The following is a 24,348-nucleotide window of genomic DNA, read 5'->3' as shown; positions in this document are numbered from 1 at the left end:
CTCTACTGGATAATGAATCCTATAAATTAAAGTCACATTAAATTAATTTAACGTCACTGTAAAATAAATCAACGTCAAACTGAACCTTGACTTTTGGCCCGGGGCCAGTGGGCGTGTCTTCCCCCGTCTGCCATCCAATGAAAACAACACGTGTTCTCTTTGAGGTGACGGATGCCAGAACAACCGGCCCGAGGTCTCATCAGGTTCTCTGGAGAACACGGCGGTAGAACGTTGTCGCTCAAAGAACCTTTTGACAGTTTATGAGACAATTCCCAGAATGCAGCAGTTTTTCCTCGCCGTTCACACGGCGGAGCAGAAACACCAGAGGCGTTCTTTCGTTCTCATTTCTTCCTCCAGCAGGTTTGTGCAGGTAATCAAGTCAAGAGATTTACAGGGGGGGGGTGTTCGGCGGTTAAACCGACACGTGTTCCTCACCTCTGGACCAGAACCCCGGGCGGGTTCACGTCCGTCACCCGGAGTTTACGATAAACAACCAATCAGAGACCGACGAGCCGCTGCGGCTCAGCAGACACCACGGTGTCAAGGAAGTGGATCTGCCACTAATCTGGCCCCATAACATGGACCCTCCCCTAATCTGGGCCCAAAAAATTGGCCCACCCCAATTCTGGCCCCACAACATGGATTCGCCCCTTATCTGGGCCCGAAACATGGACCCACCCCAATTTGGACCCACCTGGACCTGCCCCTAATCTGGCCCCAAAACATGGACCCGCCCCTAACCTGTCTTCACCTCCACCGTGTGGGAGTGGTTCTGACCTGTCCGGAGGTCCAGCAGGAAGCGTCCGTCGTCGTTCCCAGACGCGATGCGGAGGGACACTCCCTCCAACTCGCCGCCGCCGCCGGTCAGGGCGGAGACGCTCACCACCTCAGAACCGACCTCCAGCGTCTCCGGCAGCTGGACCGTCACCTCCGACCTCAGGAAGATGGGCTGGTAGTTATCCAGGGAGACCACCTCCACCGTTACCGTGACGACGGAATAGAGGTGCCGAGGCAGGCCGCGATCGGTCGCCTTCACTTTCAGCTCAAAAGTGGGAGGGGCGTCGGATGCCAGGGGTCGCTCCAAACGCAGGACGCCCGAAAACTCGTCCAGGGAGAAGAACCCGCCGTCGTCGCCCAGGAGTGCGTACCTCACCTCCGCATTGATACCTTCAAGACAAGACCCGGGGGTTACTGAAGGTCAAATGATGTCCGATTGTACCTGAACGCACCACCCGTCTCTGTGGGATTCAAACCCAGCAGTAATTTACACACTTGGCATGTTTACTATCACATGACTGCAGACACTCCCCCTGGCTCTGATTGGTGGGAAAGGCCCGGTTGTTTTTGTTCCTTTAATCTCTGACATATATCAGACAGATGTTTTCTGAGGAAGAGGAGGTAACTCAAGGACGGCAGTGGGCGGGGCCTAATAAATCTGTCTGACCATTAACTCCCAATGGTGTCAGCGCGATGTTTCCCTGCAGCGTAAATCTGAGGCTGCGGGCCGCCGTAAAACACTCAGGTGTGTTTACAGAGGCATGATGACTAACCAGGGCCCAGGCCCCGCCTCTTCCTGCTGGGCCGACGTAGGGGGCGGAGCTGTCCCCCGTCATCAAGCTAATGTTAGCCCTCCAACAGGTGTGAACGGCGACGGTGATTCACTGTCGTCTGTGAGAACGTTTGGGATACGCAACAAGCTGCTGCACATCCGAGGAGTGGCGTTCTGACAGCGCCTGTCACACACCAGGTGTGTGTGTGTGTTTGTGTGTGTGTGTGTGTGTGTGTGTGTGTGTGTGTGTGTTTGTGTGTGTGTGTGAGCGCTGCCATCAGGTGTGTGTGTGCGCCGCCATCAGGTGTGTAACAGGTATCATGGATGCATCAGAATTAACTACTAACAAAGCAAAGCGGATCGGTTCAGGTTTCAGGACGGAGCTGCCCTGTTCTAATGATGGGTGGGTGTGTCTGACATGAATTCAGCCAATCAGAGATCATCTCCATTTCCACAAAAGCCCATAATTCACTGCAGCTTCAATAATTATTTAAATCTGTGATGACAGGATTTATAAACACTCAGTTCTTCTATAAGGTTCAGCACAGTCCAGGTTCACGTGGTGAAACAGTCCAGGTTCACACAGTGAAACAGTTAAATTAAAGCAGCCGTCCTCCTGATAATTTTCCACCAGCTGTGACGTCACACGTCTATGAGAGCGGAGACTTTAAGTCTGAAAAATCATTCGTTCACGTGGATGAAAATGTGATTATGTCACAATAAAATGTTGGGACTGAGTAACTAATCCATACACACACACACACACACACACACACACACACACACACACACACACACACACACACACACAACCTGTTGTTGCTACATGTTCTGGCCTGATATTAGGAGTGCGTTGATCCATAACGTCTCGATGTGTCGTAACTTTTAACGACATCTTGAGGGGGCGGGGCCTACCGGTGTCTGGGTCCTGGGCGTACAGGACAGCGACGGGTGTCCTGATGGTCGTGTTATCGAACACAGTGACCTCATAGTGTCCGGCCGAGAAGCGGGGCGGGTTGTCGTTCATGTCCTGGATCATCAGCAGGATGTCGGCCTGACACGAGCGCCCCCCGCCGTCCGTCGCCTTCGCCACCAGGTTGTGCTCCGCCTCCGTCTCCCGGTCCAACACCCCCAACGTGAACAGATCGCCTGTGGGACATGGAGGTGTGACTTTGTTTCATAATGTTTGATATTAACAGCATAAACACGTCAGCAGCTTCCCGTCGCTATAGCATGCTAACACCGGTAGCATCACATCATCTATAGGCTCATGCTTTAACGTCCTTTTGGCGGATATCTCATATTACATCAGGACAGATGTTATGACAGGACTGGAGTGTGATGGATGTGAGGAAGTCTCAAGACAATGGCAGCTATAGCATCGATGCTATCGCTAACTCAGACACCCAGCGGCGCTCATGTTGTGACTCCAAACATACAAACACTGGGTCATACCGGTCCTGTGGTCGAGATGAAACATGTCAGCTTTGGGACCGTGGAGGCTGTAGGAGACCTGGCCGTTAGCGCCCACGTCCGGATCCGAGGCCGACACTTTCAGCACAAACTTGTTGGGGGGCGAGTTCTCCATCACCATCTCCGTGTACAGCAGCTGGGAGAGCAGGAACACCACAGTTAGGCTAACAGCCAGAGAAGCTAACAGTTCATACGGATAACCAGCAACCTGAAGTCAAAGGAGCTTCAGATAGACCCTTCAGACCCGTTTAAATATTCAGATCAAACCGCAAAACCTGAAGTAGTTTTTTTTTCTCCAAAAGTTTAAAACACCTTAAGTAGAAGAGGCTAGCTTAAAACACCTGAAGAAGAGACTAGTTTAAATTAAACTCCAAACACACAGTCAGCAGAAGACTGTGTGTTTATAAAGATATAATAAATGAGATGATGAAGCCCCGCCCCCACCTGTTCACACAGAGGACTGTTGTCGTTGATGTCCAACACGTGGATGTCCACGACGACCGGCGCCTCAAACTTGCCGTCAGTGGCGGTGACCCTCAGCCGATAGCGGTCCCGGGTCTCTCTGTCCAGGCGCTCCTTGGTGATCAGCCCCCACTGGCCCTCGTCCTCCTGGATGATGGCGAACTGGCCCAGAGGGTCGCCATCTGCAACAACAGGTACAGTCAGCGCTTGTCTGTGATTGGTTGATACAGGAACTGATAAACGAGACCAATTCTGTCAAAGGTCAGGTGTGTCGCAAATGACAAAGAAACGACCAGCAGGTGTGTTCTTGAACAGATGTGTTGTTGTACAGTCGTCTCACCTGTGATGTAACACGTCACCAGGCGGTTCTCCAGGGACACGTCGGCATCTGTGGTCGTCATGGATACGAGGACTTCACCAGGACTGCTGTTCTCCACCACCGAGCCTTGGTAGATGTCGTTGGAGAACTTTGGCGGGTTGTCGTTCTCATCAGTCACCGTCACCTCCACCAGGACGCTGGATGACAGTTTGACGTCGCTGCCGTGGTCCATGGCAACCACGTGGAACCTGTAGAACCTGGTCGCCTCACAGTCGGTGCCCCTTACGGTGGTGATCCAGCCGCTCTCTCCATCGATGGAAAAGACCTCGGTGATGTCACCAGCCGTGTCACCGGGTAGCGATTCCAGGTTGTAGGTCACCAGACCGTTGGTGTCGGTGTCGGGGTCGTTGGCGGTCACCTGTGGGTCCAGGGAAACATTTAACGGAAATACTTCACGTACAGCTTCATCAACGTCAAGTTGGTCTCACCTGAATGACAGAGGTTCCAGCAGGCAGGTTCTCGGCCAGGAAGGCCCGGTATGGGCTGGAATCAAACACCGGTTCATTATCATTGACATCCTGAACCTGGATGCTGATGGACACCAGGGATGCAACATCAGTGCCGTTGTGGTTCCCCTGAGCAATCACGTCGATCACGTACGATTTCGTCTTCTCGTGGTCGATGTTCTTCTGCAACAACAAAGTCCCGCTTTCTTTGTCCAACGTGAAAATCTTGTCCTTGTTGCTTTCCACTGTGTTCCCGTCCACCAGGCTGTAAATAAGGGGCGTGTCAGAGTTGGCCCTCACTGAGCCTATCTCCGTCCCGATGGGGCTGTCTTCAGCAGCTGAGAACTTGTAAAGAGGTTCTGAGAACTTGGGCAGAGGAACCTCAGGGGAGACCACTGTGACCTGAACCGGTACCGTGGAGTTGTAGAAAGGTAAGCTGCCATCCCGAGCCTTGATGTTAAAGTTGAAGATCTTGTCCTCCATGCCAAGAAGACTTTCCTTGACCTTCACAACCCCTGTGAACGGGTTGATCTCAATGATGTCTTCGGTGACCTTCTCGGATTCATCCACTGTGTAGGTGACATCCGCATTTTTGCCAACGTCTGCATCATAAGCCATGATCTGAATGACGGGGGAGCCTTTATTGACGTTGGACTGAATGGAGACGTGGTACTGCGATGCTTTAAACTGAGGACTGTTGTCGTTTTCATCCATGAGGATAATCTTGACTGTGCAAAAAGCCACTTTCCCGCCGCCATCCTTCGCCATCACTTTGATAGCTATGACCCTCTGGTCCGGGTTCTCTCTGTCCAGTGGTTTTGTCGTGACAATCTGTCCATTACTGTCGATGGCAAAATTTTCTTCTGCAAATTTATTAATGATGGTGTAGTCAATGCTGCCATACGGGCCATCGTCAGGGTCGATGGCGGCCAATCGGATCACTTCGGTTCCTGCCTGCGCGTTTTCGGCCAGTTCTGCCTCGTAGACACTCTTCTTGAAGTACGGACTGTGTCTGTTGCTGTTCATCATGTCAATGTTGACCCTTGCAGTTTTCTGGAACACTCCGTCAGACACGGCCACTGTCAGGTTGTAGTATGGGTCCAGGTTCCTTTTACAGACGTTGGAAAAGGAGATGATCCCCGAGGATTCATTGATGTTGAAGTACCGGCCCTCATTCCCAGACAAGATTTTGTACTTGAGGTTATTCAGGTCGCCGGTGTCTGGATCAGAAGCTTGGATTTTGATGACTATGTGGCCACACTTTGCCATTTCATCGAGCATGGCTTCATACTTGGAAGTGGCAAAGTCTGGTGGGTTGTCATTGACGTCAGTGACATTGATGAAGACGTAAGCTTCGGCACTCAGAGGAATCGCCCCTTTGTCGCTGACTCTAACTTTTAAATTGAAATGTTTTGTGTCTTCATGGTCCAGCACTTGTTTCGTAATAATCAACCCGCTTTGGGGGTTTATGTCAAAGAAATCAGTCTCGTTCCCCTCCGTCTTCACCATCTGGTAGGTGAGATCTTTATTCCTGCCTGAGTCCCTATCCAGAGCAGACAGGTGTATCACGGGGGTCCCAACTGGGAGCCCCTCGGCAATGGTCACGGGGTATTTTACCTTTGAGAACACTGGAGCGTTATCATTCACATCCTCTACTTCAATTTCAATGGAAGCCTCTGAGAAAGCTCCAGTCACAGAGTCGGTCGCCTGAACAGTTAACACATGTAAGGTTTGGCTCTCGTGGTCCAGGGGGTTGGTGACGGTCAGGACGCCAGTTTTGAAGTCGATGTGAAAGTGCTTGGAGGCGTTTTCCTCCTGAAGGTTGTAGATGAGCCGATAGCCCTCTGGATTCCTGGCCTGAACGTGTAAGATGGTGGTGAAAGGGGGGACATTTTCGGGGACTTTAAGTGGATAAAGAAGAGTCTGGAAGATGGGGTTGGTTTGATTCCTAACTTGGATACTCAGCTCCGCTGCTGTGGTGTGACTGGGATCACCCTCGTCAGTAGCCAACACTGTCAACACGTACTTGTTAAGAGCTTCAAAGTCCAGAGGCCTTTGTAAGGATACATCACCCACCTCAGGATCTATCCTGAAGAGGCTGTAGTCCTCCTCCAATGAGTACATCATGGATCCATTCTCTCCCAGATCTCTATCAATCGCAGTTACTTGATATAAAACATCTCCCGGTTCAGACGTTTCAGAAATCATCATTGAAAAAGGCAGGTTGAGGAACTGTGGTGCGTTGTCGTTGGAATCGTCTATGAAAACCTTGACCTGGGTCGTAGCGGTCCTCGGTGGGTTTCTCGTGTCTTGTACCATTACCACCATTTCATAAGTGTCTTGTTCCTCTCGGTCAAAAGGGATACCTGTTGTCTGAAGGACACCTGATGACTCTGAAATGGTAAATTTTCCGTTTGGGTTGACAACCGAATAAAAGAGAGGCTCGTTTAAGTAGCGCCCCTTAGCCCTGAGGGCCGCCAAACGACGCACGTTCTCCAGGTTCTCGGTAATGCTGGTTGAATACACTGTCTGCTCAAATTCAAGATCGCTGGCCGTGAGGTTCGTGGTGTTTACCCTGACGGTAGCTACGTCTTTGAAGAGACTGTCAGAGGCTTGGACAACCAGTTGGTAAAAGGGCCTAAATTCAGACACATTTCTCACGGTGATGACTCCGGTATTGGGTTGAATTGAAAAGGCGTTGTGAAGATTCCCTTCAGTGATGCTGTATGAGACTGCGGAATCAGGGTCATGGGCTGTGACTTGAACAACCTCTGCATCTCTGACAGCTGGGTAGATGATGGATGGTTCGTACACTGGGGAGTTAAAATGAGGTGGGCAGTCATTCCCATCCAGGATGTGAATGGTGACCTTGGCAGGTTGGGCGGCGTACAGTGACGGTTCCCCCGAGTCCTTTACCTGCACGCTGAAGTGAAACTCTGCCTTGGCTTCAAAATCAGTTGGCGATATTAAAGAGATGGTTCCCGTACTCGAGTCGATCTTGAAGACATTCTGGGCCTCCGCTTCCAGGATTTCATACAACAGCAGAGAGTTGGCGTCTCTGTCGGCGTCGGACGCCTGGACGACCAGAGGGGTGTTTGTTTCTCCCATCACCATGCTGTTGATGCGAGCCAACTCGCTTACCTGCCCAAGGTACTCTATCTGCTGAAAAACAGGGGCGTTGTCGTTCTCATCAACGACGTACACCAGAACCAGAGTCTTGGACAAAGCGCCAGCCGCCGTGCAAGCCGTAACTTTGAGTTTGTAGGAGGTGCACGTCTCAAAATCAAGGAGTTTTTGGATGGAAATGAGCCCAGTGTAGGGGTTTATGTGAAATGTACCGTCTAGGTTGCCACTTTCGATCCCATAATGCACTGCAGGTGGGTTGGATACTGAGATGGTGATGACTGGGGTTCCAAGAGGGCTCGATTCACTGATCTCGGTCAAGTATTCATTTGACAGGAAGGCCGGTGGGGTGTGGTCCGAAATGCGAATGTTGATGTGGACGGAGCAGAAGTCGGTCCGCGGAGGGAAGCCCTGGTCGGTGGCTTTCACCGTCAGGTGGACGTGGTCCAGAGGCTGAAGGTGCAGAGGTTTGGACACACTGATGGAGCCCAGCTCCTGATCGATGGTGAAGATGTGGTCGATGTTTCCTGCAGGAAATTAAAGACGAGGCGAGGAGTGAATCCAACATGAAACTCCTCCTGCTTTAATCCAGTCTCAGGAGGCGAAGGCGTGGCCAGAAACTAACAGGAACTAGCATAAACCCAAGCTGAAGCGACCCACCTGAGTGTAGAGAGTATCTGATGTCTGCGTTGCTGCCGGTGTCCCGGTCCAGAGCCTTGACCCGGACAACCTCTGAGCCTCTGGGGGCCTGGTTGGAGACGCTGGCCTCGTACCGCGGTCTGAGGAATGTCGGCGAGTGATCGTTACAGTCCTCCACCTGAACCACCACCTTCACAAAGTTCTTCTTCATCGGGATCTCCTGGTCCCGAACCTGAAGATAAAAACATGTTAAAATCATCGGTGCTTATTGATCTGTGACTTGGCCCTATCTGGTTGAGGTAAACGTGTCGTTACCGCGACAATGAGCGTGTGAGCAGAGATGGTCTCGTAGTCCAGCTCCTCCGTCAGCACCAGGACTCCGCTCTTTGGGTCCAGGTGGAAGGACTTGGCGCTGTCCGGGTGGAGGCTGCGGTGGATGGAGAACACCAGCTTGCTGTTGGCGTCGGCGTCCTGAGCGCCAATCTGCAGGATGTCCTTCCAGGGCGACGTGTCCTCAGGGACCCTCACCTGGAAGACAGAGCAGGAACACGTGAAAGGAAGTTCTCTTGATGTCACAGTGGGGCCTCTGAGAAGGACTCACCTCGTACTGGGGCTCCAGGAAGGCGGGGCGATGCTCGTTCATGTCCAGCACCCGGATGTAGGCCTAGAGACGAGACGCGGGGGTCATGTGACCAGTTTTCCTTCATACGTGAGAGGTTTTTCTGTGTGTTTCTTACCTGAGTGGTGGCGCTCCGATGGCCGTCAGTCACCCGCACTGTCATGTTGTAGTTGGAGCGGCGGGCGGCGTCGAGGCGACGGGCAATGGTGATGGCCCCCGTGTTCCTCTGGATGTCGAAGTCCTTGTGGTCGTCTCCAGCTGAGACAAAGACAGTCATTCATCTGGTAAGCTCATCTTAGCTTAGCTTGGGTTAGCCTAGTTTAGCCATCTGGTGGACTGAGCTTCCTGCCAGTTTCTACTAAAAGTCAGGGGCCTACAGGGGTCCTGGATCCAGTGTTTGGATCTGTCCCCGTGGAAACAGGTGGTGTGACTGCAGGTATTTGTCTTTGGACGGTCTTCCAGCGCCGCCCTCCGTCCATCTGTTCACGCAGATCCACTCGTCCTCCAGGCTCCTCCCCCCTCATCCTTCCCTCTCGTCTCGTTTTTTCTGACGTGTTCATCAACACGTCTACATGTGTTCCTGTCGCTGCACCTCATCGGTACCACAGTTCTGACTCCAGCTGTTAGCGACTGATTATCGGGTTAGCTGCAGGCTAATGGCTATGCTATGGTTAAACAAATTCCGGTTTCTGTTTCTGGTCTGTTTGGTTTTGTTTTATTCTATTTGGTTCGGTTCTGTTTCAAACTTGGCACAGAAACACAGCCGGAGGAAGTCGGATGTTTTCCTCTCGTTCCAAAACCTCCAGTCCGAATGAAACACAGCTTTCATAATTCACAAAGCTCCACACATTGTTGAGGAGGAGGAGGAGGAGGAGGAGGAGGAGGAGGAGGGAGGATCGTCTGGAGCAGATCTGATAGGTAATAAGAAAAAGAATGGAGCCGATTTATCCTCAGAGAAAAAACTTCCTGCTGATACACAGAACCTTCACTCCTCCTCTTCCTCCGTTCCTCCCTGCTGGTTTATCTTTTACTGGTGTCGTCATAAATTGCCGAATCAGAGAAAAGTTAAATTGTCAAAGTGAAAGCGACTTATCTCCACGACGACGAGGATGTTTATATTTGGTAAAAAGAACATAATGAGACAGAAACAAACGAATAAATAAACATTTGGAAGTATGTGGTGGGGATCAGCCCCCTCCCCCCCACCGATCGATAGCCAATCAGCCGCTCACCTGTAATGTGGAACCACCTCTGCTGCCGCGTCTCCGTCCTGATGATGCCCACCATGTGCGTGACGGGTTCCGTCTCCATGATGGCGAAGGGGAAGTGAGGCTCGTTGAAGGCGATTGGCTCGTCCGACGGCGGTGGTGGCGCCGTCCACTCGATGTCCAGTCTGGCTGAGGACGAGCGCGGCGGGCGGCCCTGATCGGTGGCCCTCACCTAGAACACCAAGAACCATCATCAGACCTGTCACCTGACCAATCAGAACCCCACCCGCCTCAGGGGGGAGAGAGGGGCGGAGCCTCACCGACAGGATGCTGTAGTTCCCGGACCAGAAGTCGCCGTGCGCCGTCACCACCCCCGTCACAGCGTCAATCTGGAAGCGCTCGTCGGCGTTGTCCTGGAGCTTGTAGGTCACCACGGCGTTCGGGCCCTCGTCGTCGTCACGGGCGACCATCCTGCACACTTCCTGTCGACCCACCCGGCGGCGTTGTTCCAGCAGCTTGACGTGGAAAACGGTGTCGGTGAACTTGGGCCTGTTGTCATTGGCGTCCAAGACTTTGATGATGACAGTGGCGGTGGATCGAAGGGGCGGGGCTCCGTTATCGGAGACGACCACCTGAGGGAGGCGATTGGATCGTCACGGAAACGGTTCCTCATCATCTGGTTTATATTTATAGTTCTTATCATCCTGACCTCACAACCATTATTCTAGCATTCATTGGCAGACAGTGACCACGCCCCTTTAACCCTTTGACCCCTCCCTCTCCGACCCACAGATTTATAACACCTTCTCACCTCAAAGCTGTGCTCTGGTTTATCCTCCCGATCCAAGGCTGACAGGGTACGAATCACACCTGCTCACACACACACACACACACACACACACACACACACACACACACACACACACACACACACACACACACACACACGGAGAGAGGGTGAGAAAGAATCAATTACACCTACATAAACTTTTACTCTGTGTGTGTGTGTGTGTGTGTGTGTGTGTGTGTGTGTGTGTGTGTGTGTGTGTGTACGTGTGTGTGTGTGTGTACGTGTGTGTGTGTGTACGTGTGTGTGTGTGTGTGTGTGTACGTGTGTGTGTGTGTGTGTGTGTGTCATCAGCAGCTGTTTGCACCTAAAAACAAACAATTTGGTTTATGTCTGTTGTTTCTCCTGTGTGTGTGTGTGTGTGTGTGTGTGTGTGTGTGTGTGTGTGTGTGTGTGTGTGTGTGTGTGTGTGCGCACTGCCACAAACAAGTGTATTTCATTGGACGACAACAGGAAGTTTATTTTTAACAATATATCTGAAAAGTTCTGAATCGTTGTCTCCCATTGGTCGGCCTGTTGCCGGGTTACTGCCGCCTCGCTAACGCGACTGGAGTCATAAATCCGACCTCCGACCCGACGACGCATGAGGATTAACAGCATGAAGTAAAGGTGTCTTTGCAGGACGCCGCACAAACTTCTCCGTGGGGCCGTTGGTCACGACGTGGCGGCGACGGCGTATGAAACGACGTGATGCTGCTAATATTTAAAGGAGGATGAGTCGAAACCCAACAAGCTCATTGCTCTTGGATCTCCGTGGTCGTCCTGACAGATTTATTGGGCTTGGTCGATCGTGTCCCGACACAACGGCGTCCTATGAACATCAGCGCTGCTAACGCTGCTAGCGCTGCTAGCGAAACATCTGTCATCTGTTTTATGGATGTTCTATCAACCCTGACGTTCATTCTGTCAAAAGTTCAAGTCAGACTCTCGTTAAACACTCAGCCCGGGTCACTTCCACCGCCTGAGCCTTTTAGCATGCTACCGTAGCGTTAGCAGCCGTCCTCTGCCCAGGAGGAACCAGCCAATCAGAGACTGCCTCCTTGTATGTAGTGTTCTTCCTCAACGAGCCTTAAGTGTACAAATTAAAAACCAATTATCAGACGTAGCGTTAGCACTTGTTGTACTAGTCCTCTGCTGTTGCTATGCGCGGAGCCTCCTACTCAGAAATGAGACTGTAAACATTTACCAACTTGTTCAATCGTAAAGAAGAAAGACGGAATCAAATCCGAGCCGGAGGCGGCGAACAAGGCCTGAACAGGTTCTCCTCTTTGGTTTTCAAGGAATGACGGGGGCAGATGTTTGTGCCCCGTCGAGGGTCGTTTCAGGCCAACCGGGGAAGTGGGGTATCATCAGGCAGGTGATGGCCATTAGAAAGTGTGTTTTTGTCATTAGTGCAGACGTGGGAACCAGGGGGCGGAGCCTTGACCCCCTACCCCGCCGCCTGTTTTCACTCAGCCATGTTGGGCTGCTGTCAAAACCACCAGGAGATAAACAGACGCCCGACAAGTCAGGACCCGGAGTGTTTGCCTCCCGCCAGTCGGGGCCCTTCAGGGGCCACGTCCTCCTCCTCCAGACCAAGTTTCTTGGGGGGTTGGGGAGGACGATCATCTTCAGGTCCATCTTCTCTCTTTCATCACATCTTGAGGCGATCGATGGATCTCAAAGAGTGACGAAGACAATGAGTCAGAGCCGTGAGTCACATCCATCCTGTCGCTCCTCAGGAGACGTTCCTGTCGCTCCTCAGGAGACGTTCCTGTCGCTCCTCAGGAGACGTTCCTGTGATCAGTTTGATGTTCCTTCATGACAGGAAGTTCCACGTTCTCCTAAACATGGAGACTTCTCAGGAGAACTTCTTCTACTGTTTCTTTCTTTATTCATTTTGTGTGTCTGTCCTTCTGACTTTGGGTCTGACACACACACACACACACACACACACACACACACACACACACACACACACACACACACACACACACAATGAGTCTTTTCAAGCCGTTGTTGTCGTCTGGGTGATTAAATCAAACACACCTGGTTTCACACAAAAAGCTTTTTTTAAGTGACTCTCCGCTGTTTCAACACCTCCCGTCTTTGTGGTTCTCTCCGGACTCGCCCTCCACTAATCCGCCAGCATACTGGCCTCAGGGCGTTGACCCCCCCCCACGCTAAATGAGGAGAACAGGCTTGCAGCGGCATGTAACATAAAAGCTGAGGCCGCCATAATTTAGCTTCATGAAAGTGACTCAGCCGCTGTCAAACGGGACGAGTATCTCCTTCTCTAGGACCTCGGTTCAGGTGGAGACGAGCAGGACTGACCTCTGAGGGGTTCTCCGTGTAATTGCCTGTTTCTGCTTCGACTTGCAACTGTGCATTATGAGATTTGTACATCTTCCCTTCTGGGGAATACCTCGCTGCAGAGAAATGCAAATCTGGCCCGGGCGTTCAAACGTTTCCACGTTTCGCCGCTCAGAACGTGATGGAGATCTTTAGCAACGTGTCAAACAAAGAAGAGCAGGAAAGGCATTCATGACTCACCCGAACACGTCCTGTTCAGAATGAAATTAATGAGGGATAATTATCTGACAGAGTCGCTTTGGACCCGTTGGCGCCCTCCTGAATGTAAATAATCACGTTTTGGTTTTAATCATGAAGAAAATCAGCATTCAGGACGTCTCACCTGAGGAAACACCTGGTCAAACTCCAAATATGTCTGAAGCTAACATTAGCATGTCTACAACTACCATTAACATTCCTGTAGCTACCATTAGCACGTCCGCAGCAAACATTAGCACATCTGCATCTAACATCAGCACGTCTGCATTGCCATCACCATGCCTGTCACTACCTTTAGCACACCTGCCGCTACCATTAGCACATCTGTTGCTACCATTAGCATGTCGCAACTAACAATAGCACGGCTGCAGCTAATGTTAGCATGTCTGCAGCTAACATCAGCACATTTGCAAATAACTTTAGCTCTTGTACCGCTAATGTTAGCACATCTGCAACTGACATTGTCACGTGTGCAACTCATGTTAGCATGTCTGCAGCTACCTTTGGCCATCTGCAGCTAGCAGTAGCTTGTCTGCATGTAACATTAGTGCATTTCCTGCTAACATTGGCAATTCTGAAGCTAACATTAACAGCCCATGTCCTGCTTGGTCTATTTGAAGTGTGTGTGTGTGTGTGTCTTTATTCTCACACTGGAGCTAAACACCCGTTGTTTCAGGTTGGAAGTTGGATGCGGCTGAAAAGAAAAACTCTCATTGGAATAAAAGAAAGTTTTGTAATCATGAAACTCTTTTGAGTCTTTGCAGAAAAAAAAATTATGAAAAATGGTGATGACCTGTTTCTACTTCAGGTGTTGTCAACCTGTAGAAGCACTAAAGCTAACTGTGTGTCCGGCGGAAGCGCTTTACCTGTTTCCGGATCCACATCGAAGACGGAGCGACGGGATTCCTGCATGTGGAAACTGAGCTTCCCCTCGGAGGAACTGTCCACATCGGTCGCCAACAGCTGAACCACCGACTTCACCTTGTCCACGTTCTCCTGGACGGAAGCGAAGTAGACCGGCTGAGAAAGCTCTGGGGCATTATCGTTCACGTCCAGGATGTCCAGGTAGACGTGAGTCCAGGACGTCAGGGGCTCCGTCCCCAGGTCGGTGGCGTAGACGGACAGCCAGTAGTGGGGCGTGGCCTCGCTGTCCAGCACCTCGGTGGTTCGGATCATCCCTGAAGTTCAACGGGAGGAGAATTAATAACTCGTAGCAACAAGACCTGCCGCTGAGCCTGAGGAAGAAATGGTTTCATACATTTTATAAATCACTCCTGTCGCCGCGGAGGAAGGATTAATCACATCAACGCAAACCGACGCCTCCACGCTTGTTGCCAACATACAGTCAGATTCTTGTCATACGGGAGGCGTCGGTTTCTGATTGTTTTTCTGCACAGAGGCACTCCGGATCGACCCCAGCTGGGGGCATTTCAACGGCTTCCATTATGACAGGAAAGTGTTTGCCCTGATTTTATCTGAGCCCTGAATGCAACAGGAGCCTAATGGAATGAACATCATGCTAAGAGCTGCTGATGTACGTCTGCTGTGCAAACACACGCATGTTCCAGCTCATCTCCAGCGCAGGGACCAAATATGTCGTCTGACAAGGGAGACTGTGATACCATCAAGGGATGAAGAACAGCTTGTGATGTGAGATCTGATCTGGAACAAGCGCTAAATTGTTTAACTTTGGGAATGATATGCTAATCGGTCACAGCGACTGACAGCGAAGGCTAAAGTTCTGTTCAGGGTTTTAATCTAAACACTTGACAACCAGGAAATTCTAGAAGACACCTGGGGCCAGAATATGTCATCCTTAGGGCAACGTCGAAGCTAAGCTACACAGCCTGGATTCCTGTTGGAGGATGGTTGATGAAGCTTTAATGAATTCAGCTTCAGAACAAAGAAAAGTGGGTCAAAACAACTTTTATGCTGAATTACCCAGAAAACATTTAAAGGGTCCATCTAGTCTACAGAGACCCCCTGAGGTCCATGTTGTGGGCCGTTGGATCAGATCTTGTTGGGTCAACGGTGGATCAGTCGCACTAACAATACAAGCAGCAGACTAAACAAGGTGTTCTTTACCTGTTTCTTCATCTATGGCGAAGACTTCTAGTCCAGAGCCATCATGGATTTGGTACCGGATGACTCCATCTCTTCCCGGATCTTTGTCCGAAGCCTTCAGCGTGACCACCGACGTTCCAACGGCGGCATCCTCCATCACACCGGCTTGATACACAAACTCCGAGAACACAGGCCTGTGGAGGTTCTCATTGACATCCAGAACCTGAATCTCCACAAAGCAAGAAGAGGACAGGGAGCGAGGAAGACCATGGTCAACTGCCCGGACTGTGAGGTTGTAAGCTGGCCGCCTCTCAAAGTCCAGCTCCCTCTCGAGGGTCAAACCACCGGAGGACGGGTCAAGGTGGAAGATACCGCCCTCTGTGTTCTTGAGGTTGTAGGTGACGACGTGTCCGCCGCTCAGATCTGGGTCGATGCTCTCAACCCAGAGAAGAAGTGTCCCTATAGGAACATCTTCTGGAACTTTTAGTTTGTAAATTTTGGGTACAAACTTGGGAGGGTTGTCATTTACGTCTTGCAAAACCACCACAAGGTCAAGCGTGGAGAACAGTTGAGGGCTGACTTTGGCTTGGTCAGTGGCTCGGATTCGGAGGTCGTGCCTGGGTGAGGTTTCTCGATCTAAACGGCCGGTCACCGTCACCTCGCCGGTGATTTCATCGATCCTGAACAGATCGGTGGACGTCATCATCGAGTACTGGATACTCCCGTCTACGTCCGGATCAACTGCCCCAGCTGTAAACACGACGGAGTCTACCTCCGTGTTTTCGGGCACCCGGATCACGTGTCTGGGCTGATCAAAAACAGGAGGGTTGTCGTTGACGTCTTTGACATTCACCGCAACAAATTTCCATGCCGATGTTTGTGGCGTTCCCAGATCGTAAACGGTGACATTCAGGATGTAGAACTCTTTACTCTCCCGGTCTAACGGGCAAGCCAACCGAAGGTCGCCAGAGAAGGTATCAACTGAGAAACAGCCGTCCTCGTTCCCTCCTGAAATCGCGTACACCAACTTGCTGTTGAATCCCGTGTCAGCGTCCGATGCCTTGATCTGAATGATGGTGGAATTCAGTCGATGGTTCTCAAAGAGGTCGACGGAACTCGGGGCGCTCAGGTCAAACTTTGGTGAATGTTTGTTGGTGATGTGAACATCGGAGAACGCATCTTCCTCCGGATCGGTCAAAATGGGTTTGATGGACTCGATCAGTTTATCGGTCAGCTTCTTAAAAACTCCCGTTTCCTGACAGCTGACCGTTGCGTCATCGCCCTTGCTAGTGACGGTTACCCTGACGACGGAAGCTTCCGAGCGGTGTTGGCCATCAGTGGCGATGACTCTTAATGTGAACGACCCTTCGAGTGGAGGAATCGGTTCCTTGAGGGTGATGGCTCCCGAGGAAGGACCAATCCCAAACAGATGGAGCTCATTTCCTGATTCGATGTTGTACTGGAGCTGCTGCAGCTCATCTGAATCGATGGCCGACAGTTGGGCAATCACCTGCCCCACAGGTAAATCTTTAGGTATGGTTGTGTTGCAGCCCACCCTCTCGAACAGAGGGATGTTATCGTTGACGTTGTTCAGGGTTATCGTCACGGGGCATTCGCTGACTTGGCTGAAAGGGCTGCCGCTGTCCGAAGCCCAAACTCTCAGGTGGTAACGCCGCTTCATGAGCTCGTAGTCCAGGTGTTCCGAGGTTGATATGACACCCGTAAACGGGTCTATCGTGAAAGGTAAGGGACTTGAGTTGACGATGGCGTAGGTCACAAAGCCGTTCTCACCTTCGTCTTTGTCTGTAGCTGCGACTTTCAAAATACTGCTGCCGACGGGGGCGTTTTCATCCAGCCTGGCCTCGTAGGAAGTGTGGCTGAACTGTGGGCTGTGGTTATTTTCATCCGTTACCTCAACCACAATATGAGTCTCAGCTTCGCCGCCATTGGCCACCACATCGTACTCATAGCGCTTCTTCACGTCATAGTCAAGTTTCTCTGTAGTTATTATAATTCCTGTTTTGGGGTTAATCTTGAATTTCACGCTATCTGGATTATTCCTGATGCTAAAGGTAACATTATACGGGACAGGCGTGGTGTCAACCTTCCCAACGTGAGTTCCAGGAGGGGAAAACTCGCTCAGGGTGATAATGTAGGTGTCTTCCAAAAATGCCAGAGGACTATAATGATAGGGCGGGATGTGGATGTGTGTCACCGGAGAGAGTAAACTTGGGAGACTCCTATCTTTGGCTTGGAGGGCCAGATTCAGACCAAGAGGGTGTTGAGACCAGTTAATCCGCTTTGAGGAGATTACCTGGAAGTCTACGCCATGCACACCTGAAGGGATCACCTCAAAACACTTGCGGGGATCTCCTCCAACAATATGAAGGGATTCCACGGGCTTAACTCCAGCCTCAACATGGACATTGATAGTCACTTTCCCGTCCGGAGAGAGTACAGGCTTTAGGGGAGGAGTGATGCCTGGGGCCACCTTGGACAACTTTTGTACGTTTACCGTAATCTTTGCAACATTACCAAATTTTTGAACGCCAGATATCTTCTTTGTCCTGTCCTCTGCTAAAACCGTGAGGTCATACCTCTCTCTGCGGGTGTGATTGAGTTTCTTGGCGAGGCTGACTGTACCTGTGAATGGGTCAACGACAAAAGGGTGAGCTCTGCTGGTGAACAGGTAGTAAAAGTCGGCATTGGTCCCAATGTCGGCGTCCATGGCGCTAACCCGGACTACACTCGACTGGATTTGGGTGTCCTCCCTGATGGCCACATTGTAGGACGCAGGGTAGAAAAGAGGCTTTAGGTCGTTGGTGTCTAGTACCTGGACTAACACCCGCGTCTTTGCCTGGAAGTCAAAAGTGCTTTCCGTCGCCTCTACCGTTAGGGTATAGGTGTCTCTGACCTCCCGGTTGAGGAGGGCCGAGTTACTGCTGCGAGTTTTGATCCTGAGGAAACAGAAATCTCCAATTTTAACGGCCTCAGCTTGGAAAAGCTCATCATCATCGCCTGAGACGACTTTATAGCTGATTTCCCAGAACAAATCAGTAACTTCGATGCCCATCTTCACCGGCGTCTCGATGTACGTCCTGGGGGCAGGGTTCTCATTGATGGTGGTGTTGTAGAGATGGTGGGTGAACCTCAGTGGCGAGATGTCTTTCCCTTTTCCCAGTCCTCCCTGACATTTTGACAAATACGGGAAGGTTGCCGCTAAAGTTAAGAGAAACGTTCCCAGAGCTGCCATCTTTAGTGGGTTGATGAGGATCCTCAGACCTGCTGAAACAAACACAAATACGTTTAATGGCGTTTACCTTGTTTCACCTTTCATACCTGATACCTGAAACTCTACCTTCAAAAAGACCAATTATTACCCTGAGCTTTACAAATGGACCAGAATACACAGAGGAGGCATCTGGATCCTGTCCCGACACGTCCCAATGTTTCTGGACCTGAGGGCCTCCAGGCCTTTCATAAAGGCAGCAACTAAAAGCTTCACGTTATGTTAGCGCTGAGCCTTCGTCATCACACCTCTATGGGGGGAGAAGGTATGGGGGGGTAGAAGTAAGTATAATGTAGGTGGCTCAGTCCTGATACTGTCCTGATACGTCAACCAGACTGAGCTGCATTGCTATTGTTGTAATCAACAGGACTGGACAGACAAATAGAGACAATAGTAACCAGTGATAAACAACCACTACATCCATCCCTTCAGTCAACACATGTTACCATGGAAACAATGATATTGCAGGAATATTTAAACATTATTTACGTTCATTCTTTCCTTCAGTCATTTATTCCTTCTTTCTGTCCTTCCCGCTTTGTTCCTGCCTATCTTCCACCCTTCTGTCATTCCTTTCTTTCTTCCTTCATACCTTAATTCCTTCCTGGATTCCTTCCATCCATCCATCCATCCATCCATCCTTCTTTCCCTCCATGAGTCCTTCCTTGATTCCTTCATTCATTCCTTCATCTGTCCTTCCTTCTTTCCTCCCTTTCTCCCTACTTTCCTTCCTCCCTCCATCCCTGCCTCCCTTTCTACCTTCCTGTCTCCAGGATGGAATGCTCTCCCCGGTACCCGGAGAGGAAGCTTGCAGCGTTCTCTTCTTTCATTTTGGTTTTTTCCAGCGGTGACATTCCAGCACTCGTCCTCCAACCTGATCTCCATCTTGATCTGTTGCTTCTGTCTGGTGTTGAAGGTCTGATAACACAACTGATGCTATCAATGTTTCATAAAAATCATGTCTTTGATTTGAAGGATTAGCGTCCACGACTAAGCTAACTGTTTACAGTTTCGGATACTGTTTTCTGATCCTTGTGGGTTGATAGTCAAAGTCGTACACGAGGATCAAACCCAAACACTTGTGTTTTGGCACCATTCACAAGTCAGAGAGCCAAATCTGATCCATCAGCATCTCATTCCAAACCATTTAGAGGTCCTTTATAAATCAGTATCATGACGAAGAAATGAGATCAAACCATCAGCTGCAGAAACTGCTCTGAAATCAGCGCTGCAGGATATTTAAAGGAATCTCAGACGCATCGATATCGGAGGATTCACAAATGAGCACTGCTGGTGACACACTAGTGAGCCGCTGACCAGCTCTGACATGGTCATCCACCTGTATCAATGGTTGGCTACGATGTAAAGACTCCACCCTTACTGACACGTGACATCACATCCTGTGGTGCCTCTGGATTTGTCAGAACTATTTCCTGAACTTTTCACAGTGTGAACCTGGACTGTTTCACCACGTGAACCTGGACTGTTTCACCACGTGAACCTGGACTGTTTCACCACGTGAAACTGGACTGTTTCACCATGTGAACCTGGACTCTTTCCGCCCCACCAGGCTGTGAATACCTGAGCGGTCCATTATCATGGGGGCTGATGAAAACACCTCAGGTCGGCCGTCTCCAGGCAGACTGCAGGGCGCTGGGGGCTCCAGTGGAGGGTGACAGGGATGTGGGGTTTATCTCCTGGCGGGGCAATCAGATTTCGACGGTCCGGGTCACTGGGGCGGTATCGTCTTCATCAGATGAGGAGCTGGGCTCTGCTGAACCCGCAGACACTTCAGAACCTCAAGGACTTCCTGAGGATCCAAATACCTCAAGGTTCAGGTCTCACAACCCGGGGGCGGGTCTGACGGGTCGGTCTGCTGTCTCCACAGCGGGAACACCAGGCTGCCTGGCTCCGCCCAAACAGATTCTCAACTTAAGACAGATGACACCTGATTGGACAGCTGGATGGCGGGAAGCTGTGGCGAGTGTTGAGCAGAGACAAGTCTCCATCAAGACATCACAGATCCAGACATCCAATCACACCACAGCTGTCGCTGCATTGCATTATGGATAACCTCTGTCACAAAACAAGGGAAGTCCCCATGCAGATGATGGATATTTAATACCACAATTAAACCAGTCTATTGTTAACACCAATGTAAACACCCGTTAAACCAGTTTAATGTTAAAACCAATGAAGCACTAATGAAGCCAGCTTGATGTTAAAACCAATGTAAACACCCGTTAAACCAGTTTAAAGTTAAAACCAGTGTAAACACCAATCAAACCAGTTTAATCCTCAGACTTTAAACCTGGTTTTAAGACTTTTCCAGGATGTTTGACCTTTTGGAGTTTTGGGTCACGTGAATGGGGGTGCGGGGGGTGGGGGGGCTGCAGGATTGTGATTGGTCCCCTGAACCAGTGTGAACTGAACTGAACCTGAACTGGAGGGGCGCCGCGGGGCAGAACCTTCGTTGGGTTACCAGCACTGAGGTCGACGCCGATATCTGAACCCACATCACACAAACCTCCAACACACACCTCGATCCAGTCGCTGTGTGTGTTCCAACCTGCACACACACACACACACACACACACACACACACACACACACACACACACACACACACACACACACACACACACACACACACACACACACACGGACCGGGATCCAACCCGGCGAGGCGCCACATCCCGACCTGCCTCTACTGGGGGTTCTGAACACGACAGTCGTCTCCCGTCCTGCCTGATGAAAACTGAATCACAAACATGTTGAGTCACGGGAGCATCAGCTGCCAACCTACAGGCGCTCCGGGGCGTTTGATTATGGGATGGCAGAGAATGTGGGATTGATGTGGGAGCCAGCAGAACTCAGCAGGCCCGGTCAGGCCCGATGGAAGCAGAACCATCTGCACATGTCGGGACAAAGTCGTCCATCAGTTAATCTATAATGTTCTTAGGAAGGAATTAAAAGATTAGCAGCTCCTCTTTTTCTATGAAATCTAGAATCCACTGCGCTCTAGCTCCGCCCACATTCGTCGCATCACTTCCTGGTTTTTGTGGACGCTAAAAATCCTGATGGTGTCAACAAGTTCTTGACACCTCATGGACAGGTCAAGTGTCCATAAGCGAGCAGGTACGCTAACACGCTAGTTGAGGACGGGTCACATGACTAACCCTTTCTTTGGGGGGCGGGGCTAGTTTACGCCGCTTTAGCCGTGCTAGCGGTCGGCATTCTGCGTTTGAACGCAGACTTACATGGTCTTTGACTTCAGGTCTGACCTGATGGGATGTAAATCTTTCCCCTGGGTGGGGGGGGGCAGAGAGTCCATTTGGGATAAGTATATGGTTAGACCCCCGGTTATGAGCGATTTAGGCTAATCCCTGGTTTAGTGGGGGCCCCAGGACGTGACTCTGTGGAGCCCCACAGGACGTCTCGTAAATAATGACTGACAACTGACAGACCAGCTGTGGCGCTAAGCGAGAGTGACCCCCCCGCACCCCCAGGAACCAGGATGTTGCCTCTGGAACTTCTGAATGGGACGTTTTAGCGTTAGCGACTCGCTGCCAAACTGGTTCTTTCACTTGAAGGAGGTGCAAAACATGACAGGAGTTTAGAGGAGCAGCGAGAGAACAGTGAGTACCCCCCCAACCCCGACCCCAACCCCCCCAACCCCGTTAGACCAGATCCAGCATGACTTTGATTCTGTTATGTAAATGACAAGTAGCGACCGTTAGCTTAGCTGCACAAGTCACTGACATTGTTTAACCAGTTTATCCTTGATAGCATTGCAGCTAGCATTAGCATGCCCTTAGCCATCGCTGCAGCTAGCGATAGCATGTTCTATGTTAGCATTGCAGCTAGCGTTAGCATGTCCTCTGCTAGCACTGGGTCATAAATGATGACCTCCATCACCTCCATCAGTCCATGACTAAAGTGAACATCTGGGTCTTCCTCCTCAGGGGGGGGGGGTTGGGTTGGGGTTTTTTTTGGGGGGGGGGGTCCAGGTCAGGCCTCCTACTTTATTACCCCTTCACCTCCAACTGCAGGTCTTTCAGGGTGGGGGCACGCTGTTATAACTCTCATCTAGAAGGGTTCATGATGAAGGTATGCCCCCCCCCCCCCAGCTAGAGTCCAGACCTTTAACTGGTTTTAAACTGGGATGAGATAAGAGCCCAGACCTGCTGTCCATCAGAGGGGTTAAACTCTGTCTGGTTTAGGGCGGGGGGGGGGGGACTGGGTCATGCTAGCTGTAGCACTGCCTGCAAATGTCATTAGTGGGGTTGGGGAGGTGTGACACTAACAGCTAACTATCTGAGGCTTTCTCTGCCTGCTGGACAACAGCCCCCCACCCCACACCTCCCCAACAGACACAGACAACAGAATTGCTGTAATTACAGGGTGTTTCAGAAATGCCAGAGCATTGGGGGGGTTTTGAGGGGGTGTCGTGTGATGTTTATCTAGTGGTCATCAGACCAGGTGAGTTGCAAGCCAGTAAAAACAGCTCCGCTGCATGATGGGAAACTCTTTAAATGGCGGGAAGCTCAGAGTCTGGACTTCCTGTCAATCAGCTGTCATCAGTGACATCACGTGACCCCCTCCCTCGTTAAAAAGACATCTCTGATGTCATCCCCATGCAGCCAATCAGAAGCGAATAAAATCTGTTGAACCTCAGAGGAGTCCAGATAGAACGGTCCCTGAACGCAACACGCCGTCAGGCTGGGGGGTGGTGGTGGTGGTGGGGGTCCCAGCTGAGGGTTCTGTCAGATCAGACCTTCACTGACCCCCCCCCCCTCACCCAGCAGCTCCTCCTCAGTAAAGGTTATTCTAACAATCTCACTTTAAACCCATGTAGAATCAGAACCGTCGGGTTTAACCCCCCCCCCCCCCGAAGCCCCCCACCTCTCAGGTTCTGGGTCAGAACTCCTCAGGTGAACGTCTGTAACGGATCGGGAACGCGGAGCCACTCCGGACTCCGGTTGAGCAACAGGAGGGAGTGTTTGTCTGCATGCGTTGACATGTGTGTGTGTGTGTGTGTGTGTGTGTGTGTGTGTGTGTGTGTGTGTGTGTATGTGTGTGTGTGTGTGAGAGAGATCCGCGCTGCAACTGTCACACACTCGAGGCGACGCCTCCTCTGTTGACATGTCCCCCCCAGCCCCCTGTCTGTTTGCTGTGTGTCAGGTAAAGGCGGCGCTCACCTGGCCCCCGGTTCCGTGGCCCCTCAGGTTCTCTGGACTCGTCCCGTTAAAATCCATCCAGGACAGGAGAGGAACCGCCGACTTCACAGGTCTGAACCAGAATGAGGCTCCGCTCCTCTCCACCCACTGTCCCTCCTCTCTGACAAACACACACACACACACACACACACACACACACACACTCCTCCATATGCCCACATGGTGCCTCCCCCCGCCTCCCGCCTGAGGGCCCAGGCCTTTGGGCCCCGGCCAGGATCGAGCCGAGGAACCAGAAATTCACTTCTTAGAAATTACGATTAAAAAAACGATTAAAGGGAAAAAAACCCAACAAGAAACATTTAACTCGTTCTCATCAACTAGTTTAAGTTAAAACAGACAAAAAAAAGTCCTAAAAGGAGATAAAACACTGACCCCGCCCCCTTTTTTCTGCTTCTGCTGGATTTTAGAAGTAATCTGGTACTTTTTGGGCAATGTTCAAACTTTATCCTTCAAAACATGA

General features: G+C 50.9%; 1 protein-coding gene across 3 annotated transcripts in view; it reads right to left on the bottom strand.

Annotated features, from left to right (window-relative positions):
- The window catches only part of fat2 (FAT atypical cadherin 2), a 37,107-nt gene extending 13,164 nt beyond the window's left edge, over nt 1-23,943 (bottom strand). For 2 of the 3 annotated variants that reach the window (XM_068326340.1, XM_068326342.1), the window contains exons 1-16: nt 23,850-23,936; nt 15,381-18,644; nt 14,162-14,473; nt 10,710-10,768; nt 10,219-10,530; nt 9,923-10,130; nt 8,809-8,948; nt 8,673-8,735; nt 8,387-8,599; nt 8,093-8,303; nt 4,292-7,959; nt 3,825-4,221; nt 3,467-3,666; nt 3,005-3,158; nt 2,465-2,698; nt 778-1,167 (exon numbers count right to left, since the gene is read on the bottom strand). In XM_068326340.1, the coding sequence (XP_068182441.1) occupies nt 778-1,167; nt 2,465-2,698; nt 3,005-3,158; nt 3,467-3,666; nt 3,825-4,221; nt 4,292-7,959; nt 8,093-8,303; nt 8,387-8,599; nt 8,673-8,735; nt 8,809-8,948; nt 9,923-10,130; nt 10,219-10,530; nt 10,710-10,768; nt 14,162-14,473; nt 15,381-18,612 (9,793 nt within the window). In that variant the 5' untranslated portion in view covers nt 18,613-18,644; nt 23,850-23,936. Of the gene's footprint in view, nt 1-777; nt 1,168-2,464; nt 2,699-3,004; nt 3,159-3,466; nt 3,667-3,824; nt 4,222-4,291; nt 7,960-8,092; nt 8,304-8,386; nt 8,600-8,672; nt 8,736-8,808; nt 8,949-9,922; nt 10,131-10,218; nt 10,531-10,709; nt 10,769-14,161; nt 14,474-15,380; nt 18,645-23,849 lie in introns of all 3 variants that reach the window. The other variant, XM_068326341.1, reaches the window with a different exon arrangement.
- Between the last annotated feature and the right edge of the window lie 405 nt (nt 23,944-24,348).

Source organism: Antennarius striatus, chromosome 10 (assembly GCF_040054535.1).
Source record: "Antennarius striatus isolate MH-2024 chromosome 10, ASM4005453v1, whole genome shotgun sequence".
NCBI classification, from domain to species: Eukaryota; Metazoa; Chordata; class Actinopteri; order Lophiiformes; family Antennariidae; genus Antennarius; species Antennarius striatus.
Note: the sequence above shows the minus strand (reverse complement) of the source record. Positions and strands in the feature narration are given on the sequence as shown.